The 19,009-nt window shown below is 45.3% G+C and overlaps 2 protein-coding genes across 7 annotated transcripts in view; both read right to left on the reverse strand.

Moving 5' to 3' along the window:
* Nucleotides 1-19,009, reverse strand: part of HERC1 (HECT and RLD domain containing E3 ubiquitin protein ligase family member 1) — a 2,088,313-nt gene that overhangs the window by 808,373 nt on the left and 1,260,931 nt on the right. The gene's annotated exons all lie outside the window — the stretch shown is intronic.
* Nucleotides 5,285-18,574, reverse strand: LOC144826402 (dihydrolipoyllysine-residue succinyltransferase component of 2-oxoglutarate dehydrogenase complex, mitochondrial-like). Its single transcript, XM_078684715.1, has 3 exons — nt 18,270-18,574; nt 16,303-16,482; nt 5,285-6,699 (listed from the first exon to the last, which is right to left on the reverse strand). Exons 1-3 carry the CDS (start codon nt 18,572-18,574, stop codon nt 5,328-5,330), a joined length of 1,857 nt encoding a protein of 618 aa, XP_078540841.1. The 3' UTR covers nt 5,285-5,327.

The following is a 19,009-nucleotide window of genomic DNA, read 5'->3' on the forward strand; positions in this document are numbered from 1 at the left end:
AAGGAGAAATTGGCAACACTAAGGAAAACCAGCACCAATTTATAAGTATTTAGAAACTAGCATGAAAACGACCCACCACTGCGGAAGGGGGGTGAGGGGACTCCAGAGATATAGATTTTACATGCAATAATCAATCAAAGCAATTTTACTCAAAAGCGAACAAGCCTTGTAAAGTCAACAAATTGGACATTTAAACATTTTTTCAAAGAAAACTTAGGTAAATGTCAACGCGGCAGATTGTACGAACTCGTGGCGACCAACTCCAGTAGGGAGCTAGTCAGTGGGACCAGCAAGGTCCTCAAGAACAGTTATCTTCACAGGAGAAGCAATCCTGCAACAGTTCCAGGTACCTTATACGTGTAGCAATGGTTTCCTATGGAGTGGTCTTGATGCAAGGGATGAAGGATGCTGAAGATACTCAAAGTATGCTGTGGATACAATGCTGTTGATGGCGGTCTTCCTGCAGGGATTCCTTGGTCCACGAAGATGGCTAGGTGTCCTGTTTTGGGTCGACGTCTCCCAAAGTCCTCTCTGGTCTGGCCAAAGTCCAGTCGCCACTGGACTACCAGTCACCGGTTGTCTCAGTCACGTGCCAATCCTTCCTGAGGTGATAACTCACCTTCTGAGGGACCCAGCAACTCTCAGATAGCACTCCTAGGTTCAGCAAGTGACAGTGGTAGCGGCTTGAAGGCTGTGGGCTATCAACCTACCCCAGCAGGCTACTTCAGACGTGTGTCTGTGTTGCAAAGAGGAGGTCAGTCAGCTGGACCTTGAAGTTCTTTTGGCTTAACTGGGCACTGGAGACAGCTTCTCCTTGAGCAGGATACAGCAGGCTGAGTCCCTCTCTTCGCTAGTCACCAGGTGCAGTCTTCATATGTGCAGCCTTCATTTGCTGGTCACTCTGTGAAGCAGGGCAGTCCTTCTTCGGTCCTTCTTCCAAGCCTGTAGAGATCGGAGTTCTGGGTGCCAGGGTTGCCCTATTTACCTTCAGAAAATTCCCTCAGGGTAGGATGCAGTTGGTAGACAATGGTCTACCAGATTCTCTCCTTCCTGATGAAAACTTTCTAGGAAGTGTTGAATCTGTCTATCTCAGGATGCACCATTCTGCCCACTTCCAAGATGGTGATACCCCTCTCTCGACACTTGGAGCTCCCTAACCCACCCCCAGAGGTGTGGCTAACAAAGGGCTTCACGTACCTGGAAAAACAGTTTGACAACTGGCTTCTTCTCTCCTCTCCCCAGCGCCAGCCGGTCTGCCTAAATAATAGAGTGCACTTCTCTTAAGTGTCACCCATTTTCCCTTCAAAGGGGGCTTCTCCTTTTAAGCTCACCTTTTGGGCTAAAACCTGTGTGGCCTCCTGAAGGAGGGAGGTAACACCTCTCTCCATGGAGTCCCTATTGTGTCCTTTCCTGGGAGTCATTAGCATGTTTACCGAGTGCTGAAAAAAGCTGTCTGCGGGACAAGAACGGTGTACATCAGCAAACGCGGAATGGAAACCTTGAGCAACTACAGTGGCAACTTCTAAACGTATAATTTGTCCACCAGTGAGATTAACTTCGATTTAACCATTAAATCAGATTTAATGTACGGATTCTTTTGATACCAAAGAGTGGCAACCTTAGTAGTCCCATTTAGAGATTAGCATGACTGGGGTGCCAGCCTGTAACCCTGTACTTGCCAATTTGCATTTTTACTGATAGAACATGTAAAAGTACATGTTCTACTTTTTAATATACAGCACCCTCCCTTAGGACTTGTTAGGCCTGCCATAGGGGTGACTTACCTTAAATGGTAAAGTCAAGTTAGCAGTTTTAAACTGTCCTTCCAGTCTGCAGAGGCAGACTGAGAGCAATGTCATAGCTGATCCCACTCAAGGTGGCAAAACAAGTGCTGCAGCCATTAGGGGACACTAACTTATAGGGCCTGGGTAACCCTGGTACCATATATTTGGAACTTACAAGTAAGTTAGGATATGCTCATTGGGGACAAGCCAAATAAACATACATCATATTAAGGGTCAGAGCACAAGCGCAGAGTCCTGTTTAGTAGGGCTCAGGGAATATCAGAGGTATAATACCAGTACCTAGTAGTCAAAATGGGGGCAAACAGTTGGGGTTCATCTCCAAAAAACCTGTTTCCTCACAGTCCACTTTGGCATTCAGGGACCTTGCAAGGAGGTTCAGGTTAGGAAATTGCCTTGGCACTCCAACCACCTCTGGAGGTGCACAGCCTTCTGACACAAGACCCAGGAACCCACTCCACCTGGCTTTAGTAGTGCCACTTGTTAGAGATGTTCTCTGTAAGAACCTGCAACAAGCCTCCCCTTGATGGACGGCAGGAAGGCCGTCAGAGCCAGATGAATGTTCACAGCTCCAGCAGACTAATGCGGAGCTTGGAACCTGACAGATACCAGATGATTTCTCTAGATCCATATGGACATGTAGGTCCCCACCATAAGCTTTGTGTGGGGTACAGAGAGAGAATGCCCCTGGACCAATTCAGTACGAGGAGCCACCACAATATATCCCTAGATGTCTCCTCTGAGACCAGGAAGGCATTGGCAATATTGTCTTGGTTCTGGGCCCTCTATAACTTCAAATTCCATTGCTTGTCTGTGCCATCTGGAATACCTGATGAGGAGGAAGCACGGTGCTAAGAGGCCAAAAAACCTCTAAGCTGTTCTCACCATCATCCAGGACAGAGCATGAACTATCAGGATCGCAGTCTAAGTATCTTGGAGAACTACAATAATAATCTTTATTGTAAGAGTAATTAAAACCATTACACAACTTAACAATTAGATCAGGCATTACAATACATTTAAAATGAAGTTGTTTTTTTTAGCAAAAAAAACGAATTAAATTGTGTTTATAAAAGTCACTGTTGTACTAGCTAATTTCATATCCAAGGGATTGAAACATTCGGTTATTGCATCTCTGCATTGTCTTATGTTTGCAAGAAGGTATTCACAATTTCAGGCACTGTTCTGCAAGACCCTTACAGCAGCAAATTACAAGGGGCAAATTTTCAGTCTTGTATGAGTATGAGCAGAAACAAATGTTGGATGATTAGGGGATGGCCAGAGCTGCTTTATTTCCCCAATGTTAAACTGGACAAATCTTAGTTAGCCAGTTCCTGACTTCATTTCAGCAAAATTGGGATTGAATTGAATACAGGACGTAATAAAGTTCTGACGTACTTGATGATAAGGCAGACTGAATAACCCTGTTTTTAGATCTTGCCTAGGCAGCGCTTGAACTTTTTCTTCGGGACAAGCTGAATTCAGAATATGGGCATAAAGCTCCACCCACTTTCCGCCCATCTTTTTAATTGGTTCCTGTCCCTGTCTTTTGTAAATCTGGACTTTTTCAAGGCTGCATAAATCATATTGTACTCCTATTACAATTACTCTTGATTTATGGCTCCAAAGAGAAAGAAACATTTTTTTTGAAGAAAAAAGTACCCATCATCAGTCCATCTAGCCAATTCAGAGGGAAAGGAAGGCAAGCTTACAAATGTGTATGAAACATAAAAAAGCAAAAGATTTGTGGGGTGAAAAGTGATTGCTCCAACTAGGAGTCTTTAGATCAGCTTAATGCACTTTATACTACAAATTTGTCTAGTGTCTATTAGTCATGTTCCATTCACAAAACACAGGGACAAGTGTTTCTTAAAGTGTAATGAAAAACAAAGACGTTGTACCCGTGAATCATCCGTCACCAAGATGGTATTTTAATTATAATCATTGAATTTACCTACAAATATGGTAATATATCCAAAGTAGGTATGAGGTCTCTCCCAAAGTCTATTAATTACAAAGTGTAGGCTAAAAATTCAATCTGTCTTAGCACGCTTATCAGGGTGGTGCCATCCCTCGTTATGTTTTACAACTACTGAAGCAGACACAATAAACCTTTGGGGTAAGTGCCTGCATTCTCGTTATACAACGTGGTCGTTAATGTTTTAACTTTATTATTTGTTAGTGTCCATGCGATGTCTGATCCCTGATATCATATCATATTCTTCCAATAAGATTACATCCTAGTCAGCCCAGCAATGGGCCGACCAATTTTGTGAGGTCCCAGACACATGGAATTTTTAGCAGAAACTTTGCAATTAAAAGACTTTGGGAGAGACCTCATACTTACTTTGGATATATTACCATACTTATAGGTAGGTTCAAGTATTATAATTAACCTACCATCTTGGTGACGGATGATTCATGGCTACCACGTCTGTTTTTCATGACACTTTAACAAACACTTGTCCCTGTGTTTTGCGAATGGAACATGACTTATAGACAGACACTGGGCTAATTTGTAGTAACAAAGTGGATAAAGGTGATCTAAAGACTCCTAGTTGGAGCAATCACGTTTCACCCCACAAACTTTTTGCTTTTTATGTTTCATCCCTATGAATTGGCTAGATGGACTGGTGATGGGTAAGTTTTTTTTGTTTTGTTTTTTTCTCCAGTTTTTTATAATTTTATTTAATTTAAAATCAGTTTCTTTAAATATTTTAATTACAAGTTCTGTATATAATATCAGATGAACTGAGTGATAGACCCTGCTCCAAATGCTCGGGCCTTGGATATACTGCCGCTCTTATATTACCTCTGCCAATCCTCCCATCACACCCTCCGCTAGAGACTTTGGTAAATACATGTGCAGTGTCCATGAAATGAGCAGAGGGAGCTCCAGCTCTGGACACAACTTTTCTACTATTCAGGAGAGGGATGGAGTTGAGATACAGATTCTAGGCTACAGTGTGCGTTCAAGAGGAGTCACAAGTAAAAAGGGGTTACTGCACGCTGTAGATATGGAACTATAGCCTTAGACAGTTAAGTAAGCCACACAACTTGTGACAGACCAGCAGTATGCTGATCCTCCTCCTTTAGAGACAGCCTATGTAAAACCACATTATTGTCTAGAGTTGAAAAGTACGATTAATCCAAGCACAGGGAAAATTGAATGATCCAAGTCTTAACCTCGGGGAATTGGGGCCAAATTCAGAGTATACCAAGGGACTTGAAGGATGAATGAGTGAGGTATGCAGCAGCAAAGTGAACTACTGCAAGCTACCAGAGACCTGAAAATTACTCTACACGAGTGGCAAGTCCCCAGAGTGATATTGGCAAAATGCTGCCTAGATTCTCTGCCTTTTTCTCTGAACTCTTTCCCACCTCCAAACCCCCTCAATGGACAAAATAACTCCCGAATGGAAGAGTAACACAGTGGCCCACCAGCCAAATAACTCCAGAATCTGAAATAGAACTAACAGTATAGAGTCCAAAAGAAAAGATGGGTTAGGGTCTTCAGGCATATTCCTATAAATCCAGCAGCAAGATGCGGGGATCCTCGACCACTGACTTGATCTTGCGCAGGAAAAGAACTGCCTCTCTGCCATCAATCAGGCGGTGATCATAGGTCAGAGCGACATACATCATTGGACGCACTTCCACCTTGCCAGCAATAGCGACCGGTCTGTCGAAGATCCCATGCATGCCCAGTATGGCAGTTTGCGGAGGATTGATGATGGGTGTCCCAAACATTGAACCAAAGACTCCACCATTGCTGATAGTGAACGTGCCACCATCCATGTCTTCAATGGCCAGCTCGTTTTTACGCGCCTTTTCTCCGAGTTCGTTAATGGTTCGCTCAATGGTCGCAAAGTTCATCGACTCAACATTTCTGACCACAGGAACTACCAGACCCTTTGGGGTGGATACTGCCACACTGATGTCAATGTAATCCCTGTATACAATCTCCTTCGTTGTGTCGTCAATGACTGCATTCACTGACGGCTGATCCTGCAGAGCAAATGCTGCAGCCTTCACAAATGCAGACATAAACCCGAGCTTCAAATTGTGTTTCTTCAGGAATGCATCTTTGTGACGGGCCCTCATATCCTGGATATTACTCATGTCGATCTCATTAAAGGTGGTGAGCATGGCACACGTGTTCTGAGCTTCTTCCAGGCGCTGCGCAATTCGCTGACGCATTCTGTTCATCTTCACCCTGTGTTCGGATCGAGAACTCGTGGCAGGTGCCCCCTCTGGAACAGCTGGAGGAGAAGCCAGCTTCACTGCAGACACTGGCTTGCTGTCCATCGGCTGAGAGGAGACTGGAGGCACTGGAGGCATGGAGGTGGGGATGGGGATGGGGATGGGCCCTGCCGCAGGAGGTGGTGAGGCAGTCTCTGGTTTCGGGGGTGCAGGTGGAGCAGCCTCACTTGGTTTTGCATTAGGGGCAGCAGCTCCAGACTTCCTGAGTGCAAAGAGGGGTGTTCCGCCTTCCACTCTACCCCCATCAGGAACCAGGAGAGCTTCAATCACACCAGCAGCAGGAGCCGGAACTTGTACAGATGTCTTATCAGTTTCAATCTCACATACCACCTCGTCTTCAGACACTGTGTCCCCCACAGCTTTCTCCCACCGGACATCACCCTCTGTGACAGACTCTGCAAATGCTGATGTGTTTACAGTAACCACATCTTGATTGCAGGAAGCAGTGGTTCGAAATAACCGGACTGTGTTTAGATGAGGACAGTTGCCTGGAAGCCACCTGCTCTTGGTACATGACGGTCCTTGGTAAATGGCAAATTGTGATACAGTACGGCTTCCCAGGAGGCTGGGCCTCTGGCGGGACGAACCGGAAGAAGGCTGATGGGTAAGTTTTGGGGAAAAAGTGTTTCTTTCTCTTTGGAGCCATAAACCAAGAGTAAATGTAATAGAAGTAAAATATGATTTTTGCAGGGTTGAAAAAGTCTAGGTGGACGAAACACGTGTCGGCTGTGGCATTGTTGGACAACATTGTATGTAAATCTGCTTTTGGAGTAAAAAAAAACTCTTTGGAACACCTTGATCTGTGTCGACTGGAATTAATAATGGACTATAAACATGAGACTTATCTTACGGTTGAAATAGTGTGTGCTTGAGTGCAATTTGTGTTTTGGATATTGGGCACACACTTTGTTTTCAAAGTGTGGCCAAACCTGCACCAAAAGTGGCTTGGTACGAAGCACGACACCACCACGAAGTGAACAAATATTGCAAACTAATGTTTTGACTACAGCCAATGAATATAGATAGATGTGCAGACATTGGGCCTAGTCACAAAATGCTTATTTCTGTTGTTTGTAAATGGTGGGTTTTAATTGGTCAATAGGCTTAGTAGTCCTTCCTTAGTACCACATTGTCTCTTCATGTAACCTCCTATGAGGACACCCCCTGTTACATGTGTTGTTACTTCCTAGGTTTTAATTACAGCCTCAAGGCACTACTTTCTTAAAGGGCTTCAGGTATAACGCACACTTGGTCCTAAGCTAGGCTGGCAGTTGTTACTTTGCTCACTAGAACATCCATATTTATATGAGACCGTCTATAAATTTCCCTTCATCAGCTCCACACAGAGTACAACCTAATTTGAAATTAATGTAATAATTTTTTTGTCACATTTCAAAGCTACTAATTGTATATATAGACATAGATATTTGAATGTACACATAGTACTGTCTTGCATGCAATGCATTGTGGGTAGGGTGAATTTACCATGTCTTCAGCAGGGTGCAATACCATTTGTGACCAAAAGAGGTCCGCAGGGCTCGTGCCTTGCTCACTAGGGACCTCTAGGAGCAGTTTGCGGTACTGCACCTAGATATTCAGTGCTGGTGCCTTCCTTGCTCACTAGCTTCTTCTAGGAGCAACTTGTTGTCCTGCACAGAGACATGCAGTGCTGGTGCCTTGATCACTAGGGACCTCTAGGAGCAGCTTGCGGCACTGCGCCTAGACATTCAGTGCTGGTGTGGAAGGGTATGCTCAGATGTGAGTCCCTTGCTCACTGCACCATCAGGATTCAAGCAAGCCGGGCCGAAGACGGCTGTAATGCCAGAAACCGGTCCCCGGAAGCTTGTTTCCTTTCCAGTAAAGAATTGGCTTGGTAGTTTGGTCTGCCCTGTTCCCATTATGCACTGGGCCAGGGTCAGACTAATTTGCATGTAGCCAGGTTCTGAACTGGGATGGTGCAGTGAGCTAAAAAACGGTGATGGATCAAGCCCTGATCTCTTGACTGGGTAGGAGTGTTCTGCTTAATTCAGATACTCTGTCCATCACCACCCCCTTTTGAATCGTTTTGGCCACCACAAGTGTGGAAGGGTATGCTCAGATGTGAGTCCCTTGCTCACTGCACCATCAGGATTCAAGCAAGCCGGGCCGAAGACGGCTGTAATGCCAGAAACCGGTCCCCGGAAGCTTGTTTCCTTTCCAGTAAAGAATTGGCTTGGTAGTTTGGTCTGCCCTGTTCCCATTATGCACTGGGCCAGGGTCAGACTAATTTGCATGTAGCCAGGTTCTGAACTGGGATGGTGCAGTGAGCTAAAAAACGGTGATGGATCAAGCCCTGATCTCTTGACTGGGTAGGAGTGTTCTGCTTAATTCAGATACTCTGTCCATCACCACCCCCTTTTGAATCGTTTTGGTGCCTTGCTCACTAGCGTCTTCTAGGAGCAGCTTGTGGTCCTGCACAGAGACATGCAGTGCTGGTGCCTTGATCACTAGGGACCTCTAGGAGCAGCTTGCGGCACTGCACCGAGACATGCAGTGCTGGTGCTTGCTCACTAGTGACCTCTAGCAGCAGCTTGTGGTACTGCACCAAGACATACAATGCTGGTGCTTTGCTCACTAAGGAGCTCTAGGATCAGCTTAGGGTACTGCACTAAGACATACAATGCTGGTTCCAGGCTCACTACGCAATCATTTGCAATGCACTAGGTCTTGGATTAGTGAAAGTATGAGCTATTGTTGTTGCAATATTATTTGCAACGCCAATACCTCAAACTATCAGTAACGCACGACCTATTGCATTGCAAAAGCTTATTTTCTTAGTAAGAGTTTCAGTTGGTACACCGGAACCGCAGGTACCCAGCTTTCCTCCATATTAAACATTTTGATTGCACTGGAGCTTTGGATGAGAATAGTATAGGTACTACCAGGCCCACAATTCACTCCATAGGCACGATCTTAACGACTTCTGTTTGGCTGGCTTGCAGCTTGGCCAGAATGAAAATAAGCAGCCTGCCAGTTATAAAGTTTGTGTTGGTAGGTCACATTCTAATCTAATTTGGGCCTAAGATGTTGATGAATGTAGGGTGAACAGCGTTCTGAAGAGAGAGCATGTGCTGTGTTCAACGTAACAATCTGGGCGAAGAACATTTCACAACCGTACAGCAGGTAAGGCAAATGCTTTGCTTTGCTTTTATCACCCATAATTCTGCTTTGAGCCTCGGCGTTGAGATGTTCTTAGACAGCTCCAGAAATATGTAAATCAAACTGCTCTCTTTAGATTTCATTTTCTCAAATTATTTGGAGAAGAATCCTTTGATGCTGAGCCACAGACCCAGGTAATTTCAAATGTCAGCAGGTTTTAATGTCTTTGTTAATACTCCAACCACCCTTCTAGCTGACCCTTTTGCCGATGTGTAGAATGTTGGAATTTTCATGGTTCATGTTTAGATTGTTAGCTGCAAAATAGGTTGTCAGATTGTGTAGTGTGTGTTGCAGGAAGGTTCCACTTGGATCAAATATGACTGTCATCTGCATACATTAGAATTTAGATGGTTGCTCCCCTGAGCTTAAGGGGCGGTGGCATGCTCTGGAGTTGTAAAGTTGGAGGCCAAGTCCGCTACATAGGAGAGAACTCAGCCTTACTTTAAGAATATGTTCAATTTTATGCCAATCCATATATCTATGTGCAGTATCTGAATGGGTCTCAGTAAAGTGATATTGATGTCTCATTGGCCAATTAGTGCCAGTGTTGCTGTTTATAGTGTCAAACGCAGTCGGAAATAAGTCTGACGATACGGGTGCCAGGTGTTTTTTTGACTAGCATAGAGACTGCCATGATATTATCGAGTATACTGTGGCCATCTAAAGTCTGTTTGGCACTGTGGTATGAGATTTAAGCTAAGAGCCCACGGTTTTAGATTTTTAAGCAGCAGGCTGCTGTATTGCTTAGCTTCTGTGTATAACAGGCATATAATCCTTTAATTAGCCGGATATTGGTGGCAGCCTTTTTTGCGAAAGGGACCAAGGATGGCGCCCTTCCAGGATGGCAGTATACAGCAAAATAGCTAGCAATAAATAGTGGTTGAGCCAGCTTGTCAAGGATTATGTATACATTTTGCTTAGTTTAGCGGGGAGGCCATTTAGGACAATGGCTACATGATTTCTCATGCACTAAAAGGTGGAGCTTATAAGATCTTGCAAGCCTGTTTTTGCACTGGAATACGTTTTGCTGTTGTGCTAGATAGTTGTTGTTTCCTGGTCTTGTCAGAAAAGTGCTGAGATGTGGGTTCACCACAAGCTTCTAGAATACTTTGGCTGATGTGCTTGGTGCCCATCTTGGACTGAATATAAGCAGTGAATCGTTTTTCGAACATGTCTTGTAAAGTGCAAGCCACTCTTTCTCTCTTTGTTGTCTTTTTGTCTCCCATACTTGCTTCTCGTATATTTGTCTGCCATTTTAAAAGTGCTTCTTTTGTTTGTTTGTTTTACTTTGGGTTTAGTACCAGTATGTGATAGACAATTTATTGCCCTTCTTAATTTTCTCAACTATGTAGGCAGTTGTTGATGTTCTGGTTGGGCCAGGAACGTCCTTTACTTGGAACAAAGTATCTTTTGTAGTTTAAGAAGAAAACAAGTTACTTACCTGTAACTTTGGTTCCCCAGTATTGGAAACTTTCATAGATTCCCATAGCTTGTATCATTCACCGTCGTCGGAATGGGAGTTTCAGTAACAAAATAACATAGCAGTAGGTACAAAAGAGAAAGAAATATGCCTAGGCCTCATTCCCTTTTGTAGCATATCGACCTCTTTGCAAAAGAGACCAAAACCAAACAACAGCCAATCAGAATAGCCTCACCCCATAGAACCTTGCTGAGAGAACCTCAGAGCCTCAGAGTTTCATAGTGGTTGTGTTACAGTAACCACATCTGCTGAGGGCTGAGCTTTACCAGGGGAGGAGTGTGGGCGCATGGGAATCTATGAAAGTTACCAATACTGGGGAACCAAAGTTACAGGTAAGTAACTTGTTTTCTTGCCCCAGTATTGGAACTTTCATAGATTCACATAGCTTGTATCAGAGTAGCTAGCAGTAAGCAATAAAGCACATTTTATGACATAAATATAGAAATACCTCAGTATCCATACTTTCATAAGAAATAGATGCACATTGAAACAGTAATCAGCATTATCATTAGATACAAAATGTGCAATCATATGAAGGTGGTATAGTAGGGAAAGCTCACCATTCAATGGAAGAGGTTCCTCAGGACTGCCTGGCCTTCAGCTGTGTCTTCCTGTGTCAAGGTTTACAGGCAGTAATGCTTAGTGAAGGTGTGCGTGCTGCTCCAAGTCGCAGCTCTGCAAATGTCTTTGAGCTGCACTCCCGCAAAGAGAGCCATAGAGGAAGCCATGGATCTTGTGGAGTGTGCTCTAACTCTGCCTTCTAGAGGCTTGCCCGCTGCAGAGTGACAGTACTGAATGGCACTGGAGATCCACCAAGCAATACCCTGCTTCGAAAGGGGTAAGCCCTTGCGAGGAGCACTAAATGCGATGAATAATTGAGAAGACTTATGAAATCCCTTAGTGGGGTCCAGATAAAATTTCAAGCACCACTGTACATCCAGTGAATGAAGTGACCTTTCCGCCGGCGTGGAAGGATTAGGAAAGAAAGTCTTGAGACTCACTGATTCATTGAGAGGAAAGTCTGAAGGTACTTTTGGTATGAACCTCAGATTAGTCCTTAGAATTACAGTATTTCTTTTGAATTGGAGAAAAGGTTCCTGAATTGTGAGAGCTTGCAATTCTCCAATGCGTCTTGCCGAAATGTGAGAGCAAGAAGAAGTGCCAGTTTCCACGAAAGAAATGTCATGTCTGCCCGATGAATCGGTTCAAAAGAATGCTTCATCAGCTGGGTGAGAACCAAATTCAAATGCCATGTGGGAGGCGGAGGCCTCACCGGAGGAAAGACTCGAAACAGACCCTTGAGAAACTGCTTGACAATTCTGGATGACCAGAGAGAAGGTCCAGATGCAGTGCACCTGTAGCGAGAAACTGCTGCTAAGTGAACTTTTATGGATGAATGAGCCAATCCTGCCTTAGTCAAGGACAGGAGATAAGGAAGAACCTGATGAGGCTAAGAAGAGAAAGGGTCAATGTGGTAAATGAATTGATGTCAAGTCCACTTAGTAGTAAGATCCTTTATTGCAGGTTCCTTCCAGGTTAGACAGATAAGTTAAGATTGTAAGTAGATAGATAGAAAACCCCACCAGGAGCTCGCTGTTGGTAGCTCAGCCTCAGGTGACCAACTGCCATAACAGGTAATAGAAAGGTACAGTGAGATAGAGTGACAGCCTGGCATTCTATGATGTCATAGATATAGTTGTACTGTCTAGCCAGAGAGGAACAGTGAAGATAGTATTTACTACATATCCTCTCTCTTTATGGAGTAATAGCAGAACAAAGGATTAATCAGCAACAATACCTCATATGCCTCAGACAGCAAGGAAGTACACATTTTAGAATAACCAAAAGTAGTAGTGTACAACAACAAATGACTTTAACATGAGGTACTATTATTTAAGAAAAGAACAAAGATTCATCATTAAGACATCAGCATTATGACATAATATGCCACATCCCCTCTCCTTAACAAAAGAGTGAGGATTTGAAACAAAACAAGACTACCCTTAACACAACTCTTGATGAAGATATGACGACACTTGATGCAAGATAAAATAGAACTCAAAATCTCACCTAAAAAAAAAACATTATCTCTACCAATAAGAGGAGACATTGAACCTCTCCTAAAAAGGGTACGCTGCAGGAGAGCATGGGCGTTGACTACCCAAAAAAAACACAAAGTTTCCCCTGAAAAGGGTACGCCACAGAGCAGACTAAATATCTCTGGGAACAAAGGCATGGAGTAGCCATTAAAACTTATAAAACACACTATGGGCGTTGACTACCCAAGAAGAACACTTTACCTCCCCTGAAAAAGGGTACACCGCAGAGTAGACTAAATATCTCTGGCAACAAAGGCATGGAGTAGCCATTAAAACCTATAAAACACTATGGGCGTTGACTACCCAAAAAGAACACTTTACCTCCCCTGAAAAAGGGTACACCGCAGAGCAGACTAAATATCTCTGGGAACAAAGGCATGGAGTAGCCATTAATACTTATAAAATATACTATGGGCGTTGACTACCCATCAACATGTTTGAACAACCAATGAACAACCACAGATACTAACGTCCCCTTGAGAGGGTACAGCGTAGAGTAAAGACTATAACCCTGGGACAAGAGATGGGTATGGACTACCCACTAACACCAACATCCCCAGACTAGCGTACACCGCAGGATTAACACTATAACTCTGGGACAAGGGAATGTGTCATTTGTAAATAACTAACAAGGAGTAGTAGAAGACACACTTTGTGAATTGGTTTGGGCATGGACTACCCAAATGACACTACTTCACTGATAACTGAACAACACCAAGCTTCAAATAGGATACACCACGAGATGCATCATAACCCAAATTAACAGATAATGACATTTTGCGATACACTATACCACACCACCACAAAATAAAGCTACAATCAACAATGTGTGATGGTAAATAGTTGTCATAAATAAATAAATAAATAAATAAAACTTGCTCCGGTGAGCGACCTCTCACTCGGGATCCAAGCATTCAGACCATAAGGTAAACAGGACTTTGAAAAGTCAACTTGCTGTGTCCCAGTAGAAGACTTGCAGGTCGATGTAGTGTTGGTAACGCTGTCCGCGCAGCCATAGCACCTCGAGAGGCAAAGTCTTTGCCACTGCTCACATAGGCAACAAAATTCGAACTTCGACAGGAGCATGGTGAAAAGGAGCAAGAAAGACCAGGAAGACCGGACACCTTGGCATCGCACTTCGGCGAAAATAAAGTTATGTTCCAAGTATGCTCGAAGGAAACTCCAACACTGAACTTGCTAAAACACAGCAGTTTGGGCAAAGCGCGTTTACCACAGTCAACCTTCAAGATTAAACGCTAATGTCAAACGCTGATGACGGCACGCTGCCTCACGCAGCGCAGAGTAGCTCACAGCACGCTGTTGCCGTGGCAACCCAACAAACCCAAAATGGCCGCCACGTCGGTCGTAGCGACGTAAGGAGCGTGTCTCCAAAGACAACACAGGCGTCATAGGAGAATCTGACTTCACCAACTCCAGAAGGATTCCATGGACGTCATCAGATGGACAGCAGCCAAGAAGAAGGGAAGATCGCTTGTGACCAACGGTCGACGATGCAGACAGCACGAGCCAGGTAAGATTCTGTGCATGGAGAGCGCGTGCGGGGCTCGCAGCGGTTGAGCTGCCAATTATTAGTGTCTCCCACTGACCGGCAAAACTCTGTCTCTGTCCAGCCTCCTCAACCACGCACATCGGCTCACCTGATTCTTTAGAGAAGTAGAGGTTGAACTGACAATTAGTAGTGCCTCTCACTGACCGGCAGAACTCTCCCTCTGTCCAGCCTCCTCAAACACGCACGTCGGCTCACCAAGAATGACGCTCGTGTGTACAGTTCAAATCCGTGAGCCACATTGCTGCTTAAAAAGAAAGATGCTCTGGAGCACAATAACACCAAACTCTCAGTACAGATACTGCAGGGAAAACACGCAGTTACTGTTCCCATGAAGTAGATGGAACCAACTGTGAAACCAAGACTCTTCCCAGTCAGAATGAAGGCCAAATCATTAGATAAATACCACAGGCCTCAGGGAAGAGCGTTGCTGGAAAGACTTTATCCAGACAGCAGCAGGGTGACAGCAGGCTCATCAAGTAATCTACGCCCAGATTGTAGGCTGTCCAGATGGTACAGGACACTGGTGGGGTTAGCTGGGGCGTTCACTTTGGGTTACTATTTTACGTTTGAAAGTCCAAAAAGTCTTTAGTACCTTGTCTTTTAGTTGCTTAGTCGTCCTTTCTCCTTAATTCACGCGTAGTTCATCCTGTTAAAATCGTCGCCAAACTGTGGTAAATGAATTGATGTCAAGTCCACTTAGTAGTAAGATCCTTTATTGCAGGTTCCTTCCAGGTTAGACAGATAAGTTAAGATTGTAAGTAGATAGATAGAAAACCCCACCAGGAGCTCGCTGTTGGTAGCTCAGCCTCAGGTGACCAACTGCCATAACAGGTAATAGAAAGGTACAGTGAGATAGAGTGACAGCCTGGCATTCTATGATGTCATAGATATAGTTGTACTGTCTAGCCAGAGAGGAACAGTGAAGATAGTATTTACTACAGTCAACACCCTTCTTCCGGCACCAGATGCAAACTCTTTTCCATTTCAGACGGTCAGTCTTGTTAGTGGAAGGGGCTCTAGTTTGAGAAAGAACCTCTTTTATCTCATCCGAGAGGTGAAGGTTTAGGAACTGTCACTGCTCAGGAGCCATGCTGTCAGGTGTAAGGAACGAAGATCCGGATGCCAAATCTGACCTTGGGACATCGTGAGAAGATCCAGAATCACCCGCAAAGGAAGTGGAGGAGCCAGAGAAAGGAGGTGCAGCTCCATGAACCAGAACTGCCTCGGCCAAGCAGGAACTATTAGGATCATCTTGCACAGTTCCGCCTTGATCTTCTTCAGTAGCCTTGGAATCAAAGGAAGGGGGGAAAGGCGTACACAAATGCTCTTGATCAAGCTATCGAAAGCGCATTCCCCAGCGACCCTCTATGGTGTAACCTGCTTGCGTAATACTGGCATTTTCTGTTCATCGGGGTGGCAAAGAGATCTATTGAGGTTTTGCCCCACCAATGGAAAATCTCCTTCAAGACCGTCTGGTTCAGTTTCCATTCATGGCTGACTGATGACAGCCTGCTGAGTCTGTCCGCCTTTTCGTTTAGCACTGTTGGCAGGTGTTCTGCTTTTAGAGATATTCTGTTTCGGATTGCCCACTCCCAAATTGTTGGGCCTCCTGAGATAACTGAAGAGATCTGGTACCCCCTTCCTTGTTTATGTAGTGCATGGCCATGGTGTTGTCCGTGCGGACGAGAACCGCCGACCCTTGCAATCATGGAAGAAACGCCTGCAGCGTCAGCCGGATCGCTCTGAGCTCCAGGAGGTTGATGTGAAAATGATGGTTCTGTGGCAACCAATGCCCACTGACATGTAAATCCTGAAGCACCGCACCCCAGCCCTCCAGCGAGGCATCTGTCGTTACCACTTGAGGAGCTGGATTGTTTACGAAGGATAGACCTTGGGATAAGTTTTCTTCCTTCGTCCACCACAAGGCTGCCCTTCTCATTGCCGCAGTAATCAGCACCTTGTCGTCGAATGAGCCGTGAACTTGTTGCCATTGCCTGTCTAGTTGCTCCTGAAGAGCTCACATCCGCAATCTCCTGTGGGGTATCAGAGGAATGCACAAAGAAATCACTCCTAGAAGGGATTTATAACGGCGTACTGAAAGACACTTTCTTTTTCTCAACAAATGAGCCATGGATTTCAGCTTTTCCTGCCTTTTGAGGGATGGAAAGGACTTGCTGAGAGTCATGTCCAAGATAGCTCCCAGGAAACGTGCTATTCTGGAAGGGAAGAGAGGCGACTTTTCCCTGTTGAGAGTGAGACCCAGATTCCTGAATAGGTTCGTACATGCCTTGACCGTTTCCTCCACAGCCCCCCTGTACGGGGCCCTTCAGCAACCTGTCGCCCAGGTATGGGAAGATCTGAAAATGGTGTTTCCTTAGGAAAGCTGCCACCGGTGCCAGCACCTTGGTAAAGACCCTCGGGGCAGAGCGAAGTCCGAAGGGTAAAACTCTGAATTAGAAGTGGCTCTTGGCTACTGTGAATCGAAGAAACCTCCTGTGGGCTGGATGAATGGGTATGTGAAAATACGCATCTTCGAGATCGTGAGTGGCCATGAAATCTCCCGGATTGAGGAGACATAAGATATCCTGGAGCGAAACCATCCAAAAGGATTGAGAAATGAGATAGGTGTATAGCTCCCTGAGATCTAAAATGGGGTGCCACTTCTCCAGCGTCTTCTTTACCAGGAAGAACCTGGAATGGAATCCTTCCCCTTTTTGAGAAAAGGGAACCAGCTCTACAGCTCCCTTCAGGAGCATCTGATGAATTTCGAGCAGCAAGAGACGCAGATGTTTAGAAGGCATGGCAGCAGGGGGCTTAGAAGGTGGAATTTGAATAAACTCCAGTGTACGGCCCTCTTGAATGATGTTGAGCACCCAACGGTCTGATGTTATCCGTTTCCAGTTGTGGAGGTATTGAGTCACCCTGCCTCCCACAGATGTCGTTAGGGAGGTGGGTACAGCAGGCAGAGCCAGAACGCAGCTATTGCCTCTTGGAAGTATCACGTCCCTGGCGATTCTGCTTCCCTCTAGCATTGGACCTAGGGAAAGACGAGGTCTGGCCTTGTTTTTGCTGGTAAGGTTGCTGATACGATTGAGACGTTGATCCATAAGAAGAGTAAAGTTGCTGTTGATACGAACCTCTGTAGGAAGTAGTACTCTTCCCTCTGGCTCCCCGGAAAGGAGCCTTCCGATACTGAAGAGTACCAAGAGACCTAGCTGTCTCTGTATCCTTTTTTATATCCTGGAGGGCATCATTGATGTGCTTGCCGAACAATGCCTCACCATCAAATGGGAGGTCCAGGATCTTATTTAGGACCTCCGGCCTGAACCATGTCGTCCTGAGCCATCCTTGGCGACTAAGACCCGCTGCGCCAGCCAGCAAACGGAAAGCCGTAGTGGCAATATCCATGGCACCGTCTATCACCTCTGCCGATATCCCTTCCCCCTCCTGCAGGATCTTCTTGGCCTCCACCTTGGACTCCTGGGTAAGTTAGTTCAAATATGGTGACAGATCGCACCACATTTGGCGATCATATCTGCCAAGGATCGCCAACGCATTAGCAGCTCGCACCAGAAGACTTGCCATAGAGGAGAATCTCGTCCCCGCATTATCAAGGAGCCTGCCCTCTTTATCAGGAGGAGTTGTCAGGGGTGCCGAAGGATTACATGACTTCCTCTGTGCCACCTGCGATACTACAGAATCTGGTTTCGGCTGCCCAGTCAAAGACGCCGGACCATCCTCAGGGGCCTTGTACTTCTTTTCCAGGCGGGCAAAACTGGAATTACCGTAGCTGAGTTTTTCATCGCCTTTAAAACCTCATCCCAGACATGGCTGAAAATGGGTATAGACCGGATTACCTTCCTTTAGGGCTCTTTAAAATCATAGAGGAAGGCATAGGAAGCTTGAACATACTAGAGGCTCTCTCCATCAACTTGTGAAATCCCCCAATATCCGCCGGGGGAGAGTCCACTGGGTCCGGACTAGGTGACGCTGGGTCCGGGATCACATAATCATCCCATTCAAAACCTTGGTTAGGCCTGTTGTCATCATCCTGATCCTCGTCAGAGGAATCATCCTGAACCTCCTGGATCACTGGAGGTATACATGGAACAGGTGTCTGTGGCTGAGAAAGCACCTGGGATGGCACTTCCGGAGAAACCATTATTGAAGCCGCTGGAGCAGGTGCACAATTTACTACTTGTGTAACGATATATCTGTATATATCTGTATATATATACCGACGACGGACGCGGAGCCGCGGACGACGCCTACCGACGCACATGGGTACTGCTACGCAAACAATTTCCGGATCTAGTCTGACGCCTGATATTCTAAGGTAAGGAATCTCTCACTAACGTGTCTCTTTCAGATACAGCCTGTACTGCCGAGACAGAGCAACAGGAGGAGGAGCCTGAGAAAACCTGGCCCTATAATCTTGTAACACGCCATGAAGATCTGCCAAGAGAGAAGAAGGAATTTAAACCATCTCCTGGCCTGCGCTCTCTTGAAGTTGATAAGACTGCTCGTAAGAGCATTCATGAAGGTGCTCGCTCTCAGAATAAGTCTCTTGGCATTTCACCAACAACTGAGAAGGACT

The sequence above is a fragment of the Lissotriton helveticus genome, chromosome 3_2 (assembly GCF_964261635.1).
Source record: "Lissotriton helveticus chromosome 3_2, aLisHel1.1, whole genome shotgun sequence".
NCBI classification, from domain to species: Eukaryota; Metazoa; Chordata; class Amphibia; order Caudata; family Salamandridae; genus Lissotriton; species Lissotriton helveticus.

Coding starts and splice junctions, on each gene's coding strand:
- LOC144826402 (XM_078684715.1), bottom strand. CDS start 18,574: ATGGTTTCTCCGGAAGTGCCATCCCAGGTGCTTTCTCAGCCACAGACA. Junction 16,483..18,269: donor TTAAAGAGCCCTAAAGGAAG/GTAATCCGGTCT, acceptor AATCCCTTCTAG/GAGTGATTTCTTTGTGCATT. Junction 6,700..16,302: donor GGAAGAAAACTTATCCCAAG/GTCTATCCTTCG, acceptor ATGGCTCCAAAG/AGAAAGAAACACTTTTTCCC.